Source organism: Falco cherrug, chromosome 2, assembly GCF_023634085.1.
Source record: "Falco cherrug isolate bFalChe1 chromosome 2, bFalChe1.pri, whole genome shotgun sequence".
Classification (NCBI taxonomy): domain Eukaryota; kingdom Metazoa; phylum Chordata; class Aves; order Falconiformes; family Falconidae; genus Falco; species Falco cherrug.
In genome coordinates this window covers 10339130-10350805 of record NC_073698.1, presented here as the reverse complement: position 1 = coordinate 10350805, position 11676 = coordinate 10339130, and the positions used below count along the sequence as shown (strand labels likewise).

Below are 11676 nucleotides of genomic sequence, written 5' to 3'. Positions count from 1 at the left end.
TAAAATTCTAGCAATTTTATTAGTTGTAAAGCATGTAGATGAGAAATACATTTAAGGGGAAAACGAAGCAAGAATCACATTTTTTACAAATTAACATTTTGTAGAATTATTCTTCTCATGCATTTCAGTTTCTCTTTGAATGTAAAAGCAGTTCCTGATGGGAAACTTTCTGCAGGTCTTACCTGCAGACAGAATAACCTCAAGCCCCATGCCCTCATGGGGACAATGTCCTCCAGCTCCCTCAGCTGGAAAGAAGGCATCTGCATGGAAGAGATCTCGCAAGAAAAAATAGGAACAAAAGTGCCACAAGGAGCAAGGATGTCAGCTTTTGGTTATTCCCCCTGAAATCTTTAATTTCCAAAGTGTAAATAAAGGAGTGCACAGTGACTTTTAGAGGGATGGACACTCACTCCCCAAGAAAATGCTTTTGGATTTCTGCATATAAGCAGCTGTTTTCTCTGATTATCAAGAATGGTTAGTAGTACTTTGGCAATCAGCAGGAGGGACAGTATTTATTTTTTTTTTTTTTTCAGGAAAAGAAAGCAAATCAGTGTAATGAGCATTCACCAGTCCTGCAGAATAGATTCTGAAATACAGAGATGCCTTTGAATATCCTATATTATAGAAATAGTTATCAGAACAAGAAAAATGCACATGCTGAGAAGTGTATTTTTTCTCTTGAAAAATGTTCCATTGATCACTGCTCCAGACAAGAGTTACAGGTAGCTTGGCAATAACTTGTTTTTAATTGGACATCCAAAATAATGGGCCCTCAAAATTGGTTGATCTTTCAGAAAACTCTAATTGGGAACTGATTCTTCCTTCTCTTCACCATCCCCCCCCCCCAAAAAAAAAAAAAAAAATCTGCTTCCACTTAGGATTGTTCTTAAACCTACAGCTTTGTCAGTATCAGAGAAGCAGTAATTTCTAACTCAGGAGTTCTCTGGTACACGGAGCTCCTGCTCACCCTGCCAGCACACTTACGTGCATTCAGAAGGTTGGCAAAGCAGCTACAGTAGGCAGTCAGGAGAGACTGGCTCACTGTAGTAGCCTGACTACACTGCGCTTCAGACTTTGCTGTTTGAGCTTTTCGAAGCCATCACCCTATGCTACTTCTTTCAGTGTCCCTGCTGCTGCCTGCACAGTGAAGGCCGCGATGGAAATCTGCCTCTTGACGTCTTCCCAGGCTTCACGCTGATCCGCTTTGCTTTCAATATCAAACATGGCATCGTAGATCCCCGGGAAGGACTCTCCAGCATACTTGTTGTGACTGCTCGGGGCAAAGATAATATGTCTGGGGGGAAAGAAGGAACATAAAATTGCACTAAATAAAAGTAACCATTAACGGAGGGTGTGTGTGTGTGGGGGGGTGTTCATTGTAGGGAACTGTATGTGTGCTACATAAACCATCCATGAATCTCATCAAGATCAAAACTTAATAGATACACAGGAAATCTAGCTGGACCTGTCTTTAAAAAAACAGGAGAAAGCAGCCCCAATGGCAAAATCTGTGGGAAAGGGCACAGATTTAGGACAGATAGACTTCTCCTTGGGAAGAGATGACACATTTGTCTAATTAGGAATGAAACCTTGTTCAAATTTTGAAAATGGGAGCTCAACAAACCTGTTGAACTAATGCAACAGTCTGGAACAGGGAATAAAAGTAGTTATGGCCGTACATGAGAAGTGGAACAGAAACCTCAAACCCCCCCCTAGGCAGGATGATGGTCAGCAGATCTGGGAAAGAAATGTAAAAAGAGGGGGTGTGGGGGGTGTGGGGGGGGGGGGGAGAGGGGGGGGTCTATGGGAGAATTCTTGAGAAAAGCATGAATTCTTCAGAGAAGAAGTGATCATATTGCATAGTGGAACTGAACTGTGCAAAATTATCAATTTTATTTTAGGTATGTTTTTTTTCTTAAACAATGAATAGTTGCAGATCTGCTTTTAAATTTATTTTTTTCACATGAAGTAGCAAAGCACATTTGTAGGATGTGAAAGAGTCCTCCCAAATAAAAATAAACATTAAAACGATGTTAATAAATGGAAGCAAGTAAAAAAAAATAACTAAAAATCCAGACAGCTCTAAATGATATCTAACACCCAACAAGAGGAACGGTAGAAAACAACCATTTCATTCTTCCAAAAGTGCGAACAACAGTTTATCCTAGGAGGATGCAAGTGTGATTCCCGATTCTACCTGCCTGAGGGACTTCTGGCTTGGTGTGAAAGCCATCAATCAGTGAGTCGGAGATATCCATTCGTTGGCAAAAGGGGGATAAGAGCGTAAAGTGAGGTAGTCACACCTGACACTGGAAAGTGTTACTAATAAATGCGCTGGGTTTCTATAAAGGGTATGGTGGTGCAGCAAACATTGCCTTTCTCCTGGCCTATGTGCTTGTAGAAAGAATATTTCAGGAATAACTAGCTAATGATTTAAGCCAATAGGAGCATCCATAGAAGCAGCCAAAGCTGGGACAGATGGGACCGCAGCGCAGTTCATGGGCCTTTATCTGTCCTGTGCTCAAAGGACTCTCTCCAAGCTCACTCTTCTGGACTTCTTTCTTCATCTGACTCTCACTACACATCTGTTCTCATCCTCTTCTGCTTTTTACTTTACCCTTGTTTCTCCGTTCTTTTCAGTACAATTGATTCACCACTCAACCCTCACTTTGTGCAAGTTCAAAAGAGCAAGTGGTGAACAGAAGTAGTACTACACACCTGCAAGTAAAAGTCACAGAGCATAATGGCTAATAAAAAGAGTGACAGACCCAAGAAGAGGAATTAGGCACCACAAGACTGGTGCAGCCAAGTTCTCCTTGGGGGTTATAAACAAAGTCCGCTACTCACTGGATTGTGCCTAAAAGAACCTTTTGAGCTGTAATTCCTATATGAGGCCTATAGAGCAGTTCAACTGACCAGTCAGTGAGGCTGGGGTTCACCTGCAAAAATACAGTGCCTTAGACAGCTGGTCAAGAAACTTGTTCCCTCACCTGTAAAACTTCCTTCCTGGTAAGCCAAGAGGATCAATGAAAGCTCTTTCTAGAAACATCAGCTGATCGTTCATGATTCGCACTGCAACTGGACTGCAGAAAACGGAGACAGACATTTCACACAATGAGGCAACATGACTTCACAGTTTTATTTAAACACTTTTTCTCTTCTTTGGACAGAAAAAAAAAAAAGAGAAAAAGATGTTCTACGGTTTGAAAAAGGACGAGGATTTGCAAATGGAGATATTTAATACGTTGTATTAATGCATTGGGATTTCAGTCTTAGAAAACTCAACTACAAGTTTTCATACCATGCAAAATAAAATGGGAGACTTTCTGAGAGTGTCAGATACTTGCTTAGTACTAAATGGCACTAGACACATCCCACTTAACGGGTGGGAGAGGAAGGCTGAGATTTAGGCAAGATGAAGATAGCTAGATTTTGGTGTCCACCCGTAAGCCAAGTGTTGCTCACAAGCCAAGTATCCAAACTCCTGCTCTAGTCTATGCAGTAACATACTAAGAATGGGATTCAGTTGCCTGAACATCTGGTACCACACTAGGTGCCTAAGGAGCACCTAGTGCCTCCAGCCGCTGCACTCAGAGGGCATGGGAGTCCCATAGGCCCTTAGGTTTGCAAGCATCATATGGATATCTTAGATAATCCGAAGCATTACCCTGTCTCCTTGAGGTGTGCTGAAAGTACAGATTCTGGCATCACCCACACCACTCAAGTGTAGGTATCTAAACACAGACCTCAGTCCAACTTTTAACTTTCACTGCTACTTACCTTTCTATGTATTACAATAATTTTAATGATAATCTGGTACTAGTAATAAGCTTTAGAACTGATACTATTTATCATGAGAAGCAAATTCATCTTGGCAGATATTGCCTGTCTCAGAGTTCAAGGGCTCTGTTCTACACTAATCAGAGAGACTCCTCGTGTAGTGACTGGAAAGAAAGAAGTGCCACCCTAGCTACCTAAAGCCGATATACATATATAAATATATTTATTTATTTATTTATTTTCAGACTTACTCATTCTTGTCAACTTGTTCAAGTCTCCTGTGAAATTCAGCAGCAGCTTTTGAGAAGTTCACCACTGCGGAAAAAAGAGGATCTAGAAAAGGAAGGACTCTGTGAACAACTTCAGAGTATCTATTGAGCCAAATATACATTCAGTTGCCCAGTGGGAGAAAAACTACTTTTGTTTTGCTTATATAATTGCATTAATTTTGTTGTGTTTCCATAATTCATTAGTTTGCCTAGTGCAGACTTTAAAGAGCTGCACTACTAGCAGGAATAGACAAAGACCTTGTGCAATGAGGCCAACAATAAAGCAGAATGTTTGATAAAGCTTTCATAAGTATGCATCTTCCCTCCGCCTGGCAAGGAAAAGACTGGCTCGCACTGCAGATGGAGAACTCTGCAGTTTCCTTTTTTACCAAAGGGACGCACTGCAGCATTTAGGTATAAAAAGCCTGACTTACATCAAAACTACCAGCTCTTCCAGCAGGCTGTGGAAGAACAGCAGGATTTCCCTCTTGGAACGTTACGTCCTATTCATACCATAACAGAAGAGTGCGATATGTATGTGGAATAGTATTAGGCAAGGCATAAAAGACACAGCTGTCAGGGGACACAGGGACAGACCAGGTAGACTAAAGCAGCCAAGTCCTGTGCCGGCGCTACGCGTGCGCTAGTCACAGCATCACAGGTGTCTCTGCCACGACCCTGCGTGCATCCCGCAGAGCTGACACTCGCATCCCGGGATTTTGCCTGCTATGCCTGACTGTGTGTAGGCAGGCTGGCGGGTCAGTCGGTTGCTTTTTCCTGCTCTGTTCCTGGCAGTACAGCCAAGCCGTGTGGAATAACTTAGCCAAAGAAGCAGCAGGCTTTTCTTTGTAATGACGGTTTCAGCTGTGACGATTTTCCTGCGGAAGGGTCTAATTTAATACAGGCCTGGGAAAAGTATCAATTTATGCAAGTAATTTATGTAGAATAAGTAACAGGTAAGTGTTACCAGAAGAACTTTGGGCCTTACTGAAATCAACTCAATTATAAAAAGGAAGGTTTACAACTTGCACATTTTGCCTACAAGTTTCAGAAAACTTTATGTAAACCAGAGTATCCTCTCTTTGACCATACAGGAATAAAGGCATAAGATTAGGTCATCTCCAAAATCCAGTCCTCTGTTGGCAACTACGGCCCTTGACTGTTTATAAATTTATCGCACTATTTTAGTGTAATAGGCTTTCTGTAGATTTATCACATTATTTAGTGACAGGCTTTCTGTTCCCAGAACTATTGAAAGCTGTTCTGCAGTCTCATTTGCTCTTCTGTTTCTAGCAAACATTTTTATTCATCACCAGCCGACACTTGCTGGTTTTTGTATTAATATTTCTGTTTAGTTTATGTAATTAGAAGCACAGATTTTACGTACGCAAGCTGTTTACAGGCTGCAGTATAGGCAGACCCACATCACCTTGTCAGGGTCAGAATTTGCGCCTGACCACGATGGTGGCAATAGTTACAAGTTTACCAGAGGACAGAGTTCTGCCCTGCTGACATCATGGCTATATCATGGCAACAGATTGTATTTCAGAATCAGTAGGAGGGGATTTAAGACAAAAAAGAAAGATAATCTGAAAATACGTAAGAGAATTTGCGCTTATGTTCACTGGCTATTTAGTGTTGTTAGTGTTGGTTATTTTAGAAAATAACACAACATTTCTTTTTTTTTTTTTTTTTTCCCTGCAAACCTTAGCTCCTGGTAGTATATGACTAAAAGTACGTATTTTATGAAAAAAGGTTTCCAGCCTTCATTTTTGCAGAACAGCTGAAAATGTGAATCCAAAGGCAAATAAAAACCTTAATCTATTATTGAAGGACAACGATTTATTCAGGGTTAATTAACAATTTTCTGACATGCAGTGTTGTTCAAGAGGCAATTCTATGAAAACGCTGAGTGAAATTAATTTGAGTCATAGAATCATAGAATGGCTTGGGTTGGACGGGACCTTAAAGCTCATCTAGTTCTAATCCACCTGCCATGGGCAGGGACATCTTCCACTTCACAGTATTGTAAAAACTGCCTATATATTTTAATGTACTCTGGTAAAATAGAATAAACAAAAATTAAAAATTATAGTTTTATTTAAAAATAACTTTAAACTAAGCAGGTATCAAAGAAGAGCCATGAAAATAATGAAAAGATAGAAAAACATGCCTTGTAAAAAACTGGTCAAAATGACACCTCTAAAAAGTTATTAAGGAGAGAGTTAAGTGACATTGGGGGGGGGGGAGAAGAAAAAAAAAAGATTGCTTCTAGAATCAAGGAACAAAAATAGCTGTATTGGTCAGAAGGTAGTTTGAGCAACTTCTAATCTGAAATGAGAAAGAAACTCAAACAATGAAAATAAAGATTTAACAGAAACTTTGGTAGATGTTCTACTACTGCAAAAAAAAAAAATTCCAGATTTGATGTTTCCTTACAAGATGTGCTGCAGTAAACACAGGAACATATTGTAATAAATCCTTGTGTCACGCAAAATCTCAGACCAAATGATCCATCACACAAAGCTTCCTCTGTCTCGAGTGGCCTTTTTACAAAAAACAATGTCTTTTCAAAATAGTCAAAAATTTTTCACCTAACTCATTACATGAAGTTTTAAACATAAGTTTTCATTTTCCCCAAAGAAAGAATCAGTTTGAGTTGCCTCTAATGTTTCACGCAAACCAAAGAGTACTGCATTGCCAAAAAAATAGTCTATATCTCTGAACCATGGGTCCATCAGATAGCAAGTGAATTAGCACTGACTAAAAATCCTCCTTGGTACAGAAACACAAGGGAGGAATGAGGCAAGAAATAAAAAAGGAGGGAGATGGAGAGAAAGAAAAATTACTGTGGAAGCTCCCCTAGCCTGGGCTGCAGAGCATCCTGCTGCTTCAGGCTGTTTATATGCTTCATTGCAAGGTGTTCAGCTGCTCAGCAAACGGATATATTTATGCAGAGGAGTTAGACAAGTGCTCCTGTGGACTAAAAGTGGTAACCAGGCACTGAGACAGATGGTAAGCAAGTTTTCCAGGGTCAGATGAAGTCTTTGGCTGAGGAAGAATGAGCACCTGTGTCTTTCAAGTTCTAGGCAGTTCCCACAAACGTTTAACTTGTCTTCTTTTTTAAGCAGGAAAGTGAGAAGCAGGCTGATGTATCTCTTTATACTGCATTTGAGGTGCATGACTGTTCATGAGCCCTGTAATAATGCTCATCATTAATAATATGCATGAAAATTTTTATAACCCTCTCGTCTACACATGAGGTTAATGTGCGTCTACAATGTGTTAAGTCTGTGTTATGTTTAGGAAGAAAAACCCTGCTTTATCATGATGGTAGAATTGAAACACTTAAGGAAGGAATCAGGTTTCAAAGCTGTAACAGATATAACGTGCCTCTGCATGATTCTAATTAATGCACTTAAGAAATAGTCTTGTGGTTATTACTCACCAAATGATACTTTGTAAGATTTCAGCTGTTCTTCATGTTTCTTGGCCAATTTATAAATTCTATTACTGTATTCTTTTAAGGCTTCTCCATAATCTCTACAGTCGAATGGAATGACCTGGGAATCTGCCAGTTCATAAACCAGTTTGCCTCGTAACTGGGCAATTGTTAGCTGTTTCTTGAAGGTGGGGTCATAAAATTTTTCCACTAACTCAAAGGTCTCATATACAGTGTGATAAACAGGATAATTGCTGAACTTGTCTGCTTTCTGTAAAAGAGCAAGCAAATTTGTCAGTGCCCCATATGCTAACTGCAGTTAAGGGATGTATTGATCATCAACAACTATGATGTTTTGGACAGTTTCCAAATCAAAAATGCTAATTGCTACAAAACACAATTTACTATCCTTCCATTTTTGTCTGTTCATTTTAAGAAATGAAACCAATTTGAATCCATGGACTGCTGCACAAGGTTGGGTGGGCTTCCTTCCTTCTATCTACACAGACCTGCCCTCCGTTCCATTGTACAGAGATTGCCTTCACTAAAAATTAAAACAATTTGGGGGTTGGGATTGCAGTTCTCAATCACGGCCCCTTTTTATCTTGTGTAGTTATTTCTGAACACAATCAGGGAAAATCTGGATATTGAGGGACCTGTTAGTAGCATGGTGGAATTACATATACACCTCCAATCAGATTCTATAAATACCTTTTTGTGAACTTGACAGCCTACAGAATATACACATCACTGTAACAAGTTTTATTCTCCAGACGTTTAGGTTTCTTCCTCAATTAACAAATGACACTTATATAGAAAACATTCAAAGATTCTTCGAAGCTTTTTTAATTAATAATGAATAAATGCTTTTAAAAGATGACCGCTCAACACTATCCAACTTCTTCAAGTAATCTGGAAGACTTACCCTGTTCTTGGTGTAACGGACTCTGCCTGATGCAATTCCCAGTCGTTGAAAGTACGCTTCAAAATCACTGCCTGATCCCAGCTTGTTTATTCTACATGTAGAAAAGACAACATCTTAGTGAGAGCACTTACTGTACGGTATGGTAGTAATGTATGTCAAATGGAGATTTTTCAAAGAAATGGGGGTCAGTTCTTCTGGAGGGCACATGAGGGACACCAGTAAGATAAAGAGACTAGATGAACGGCAAGCTTAATTACTCTAATTTTATTCCACCACATTAATTCAGTATCCAATAATGCTAGGAAGATCTTTTAAAGGTAGCAATTCTGATTATGAGACTGACCACATTTAAAAAAAATAAAAGTACACATTATGCACAAGAGCCATAAAATTGTATCTGACATGCCTCTGCAATCTTAAAACATTAATCATTTATTTCCAAACTAATATGACTTGGGCAGCAATATGTGTAAAGACAGATGTGTTTATATCCTTAGCATATTCCACAGCAGAATCAAAGACTGATGAATAATTTCCAATGCAGGAGCCACAACTGGTTACTTACAAGTAAATACTGCCATCTGCTGGGTAGGTGTGGAAAGACAGAGGAAAATAATTATAAAGACAGATGTAATATTCTAAGTATTTTCAAATATTTATTTAAATTTTATATTAAGTTCCAGGTTTATCTGCTGAATAATTGGTGTTTCTCAACTAAAAAAAAAGAAAAAAGTTTCTTCTGTTCCACCAAAAGTTCTGTTAGTATAAATATCAACAAAGAACTACTTGTATCAACTGACAAAGATTAGATCCGGTAGCTTTTTCAAGAGGAAGAAATCCCAAGGAGTCTAATGAATCTAGAAACTCATTTTAGCAGGGCCTGAAAGCCAGGGCAGTACAAGCAGAATATTTTGATCTGATCACACCAAGGGGCAGTCCTGTTTACCTTACGTGAGGAATGCCACATTGCGCATAAGATTTAGCCCCGTGAGTCATAGGTTCAAAGAGTGTTTTGGCATTTTAATACCTTCACACATGAAGTCTTAATACCCTCAGTTATAGATTTGTAATGTATTACATTTACATCCATTGTATACACAAAGAATAAGAGCTTTTTAATAACCACTCCAGGCAGTTTCTTTCACGTGAGCATTTGCTTATCCTTACGATTTCGATATTATCTCATCAAGTAGGGTGACTAAACTACCCTGCTCTTTTTTGATTGCTTTCCAAATTGCTTTTCTACTAATAAAAGGCCTTTAAAAAGTGTGAGGTTTCATTTTATAGCACACTTAGATGTCACCATTATTAAAAAAAAAAAGTAATAGATTTTTTGTTTTATTTTACTTTAAAAGATATTGCTACAGAGTCACCTTGTACTAAAAGGCTTTGTATTGCTGTCATCAATAGCACATCTTGAAAAATTCTGGAGAGTAGCCATGCCATGATATGATTAAAATATCAGGAAAGAAAAAACAGACTAACAACTTACCTGGGATAGCTATTATTTTCAGTTGAAGGATCTTTCTCAAGCCAACTCTCATAAAGAGACTTGTTTTCATAACCCTCATCAGAGCTTAAAATCTGGAGAGGAAAATATTATAATCTCATTGGAAGTAACCTTAACTCAATTAATTATCAAACGAGACCTTTACAGCTATCTGCATCATTCTTAATCTACAGCATTGCTGCATGCAGGGATGTACACATACACTATTTACATTTGTTACATACATTTATGGGTCCCAACCACAGAAAGCATCTCAAAGGCACTTGTCTGGAACTAACCACGGACAGTGGGGAAGAGCAGGTTAAAAGTTCAATGACACTAGCTGGAGGTCATCCACTTCTGGGAAAAGTGGATCCCAGTGATTTCTAGGACTTCTTACCACCCGATAGCACTGTGCATGTACACACACACATAACAACACAGAGCTACTCCAGTAGCCAGGATGCCCCAGTTGCTTTCCTTCCAGCAGGCAAGGGAAGATGACAGCTCAAACCCTGTGGAGGTTTGCCCTGTGCAGCAGCAATATTGTCTCAACAGACTAAGCTTGAAATTTGACTGCTTTTTCTATAGGAAGGGTACGAAAGCATTGTGCTAGAAGGAAGGGTCAAAACCCATCATTAACTATATTACAGCAATGCCAAGGGGACTCAAACAGGACTGGACAATCATTGTGCAAGACACCATACGCACAGATGTAGGCCCCACCCTTCCATTAAAAAAAATTGAAAAGCTATATAACCAGGATGGAAAAAGTATTAGTACAGTCATCATACAGACAGCAAAACTATGAAAGAGTATAAAATTAATTGACCCAAGCTCTTAGAAAATCTGTGGCAGAGGTAAAAATAGATCAAGACTCTGGCCCTGGTCTCCATTTACACTTAAACGAACTTTAATAGACATAGTCCTTTAAATATACGATCGGTCATGACGTGCAGAGGTTTGGAATTTTTTTTCCCCAAAGAATACAAAGCATAAATGTTCATGGCTACATACATGGTCCCGCAGTATTGTTGAGACTTAAATTCTGCATTGAAAAATATACAGACTCCAAATTGAAAATCCGGAGTTCTGACCTCTGAGATTATGTCAGCAACTAGCAGAAAAATAACAAATTGTGAAGCAATTGCTTGACTGCTGTAATTTTTAGGGCACTGGGGTCAAATTCTAGGGCTAAATTGGAAATGGCACATTGATAAGAGCAAGTTGAACTCTGACATATGGGAATAGAAGCGCTCCATGCTCTGGCAGAGATGTTATTCTGACAGCTCTGGTCATGTTAAAACCATTGGCCAGCTTTTTCATACACCGTTGAGAGCCTAGTAAAACATACTATTTGCCCTGACTCAGATCCAAACGTAGAATCTGCATAAGCTTGCTGCTACCTCAAGGGAAGATGCGGAGTCCTTTAAGTATAAATACAAAGAAGTGATGATCAGAATGGAGGAATTGGAAATGATCCATTGCAGACACCAGCTGGTGGTGAGCAATTGTCTAAAGCCTAGTAGTAGAGAGAGGCCAAAAAAGACTTGTCGGCAGCTAAATGTCCCATCTGTATGCTAAGGACCACACCTGAATGCAGAACTCCTTGAAAGACAACACTTCATGTATACGCTAATTTATTTTTGGTGAGGAGTGGCTCACTGAAAATAAGAAGAGTAAAGAGATCTTGGGATGTTGGATAGTTGGATGTTAGACTCTTTAACGTGAACAGAAATGATTTTACTTTGGACATACATAATCACCCACA

The 11676-nt window shown here is 39.2% G+C and overlaps 1 protein-coding gene across 3 annotated transcripts in view; it reads right to left on the bottom strand.

Annotated features, from left to right (window-relative positions):
• LOC102054726 (N-acetylated-alpha-linked acidic dipeptidase 2) overlaps positions 1 to 11676 on the bottom strand; it is a 33151-nt gene continuing 21475 nt past the window's right edge. Inside the window, exons 14-19 of one of the 3 annotated variants that reach the window (XM_005434687.3) lie at positions 9909 to 10000; positions 8417 to 8507; positions 7498 to 7762; positions 4032 to 4113; positions 2991 to 3083; positions 1 to 1294 (exon numbers count right to left, since the gene is read on the bottom strand). In XM_005434687.3, the coding sequence (XP_005434744.2) occupies positions 1105 to 1294; positions 2991 to 3083; positions 4032 to 4113; positions 7498 to 7762; positions 8417 to 8507; positions 9909 to 10000 (813 nt within the window). In that variant the 3' untranslated portion in view covers positions 1 to 1104. The other 2 variants (XM_027798964.2, XM_027798967.2) reach the window with 2 other exon arrangements.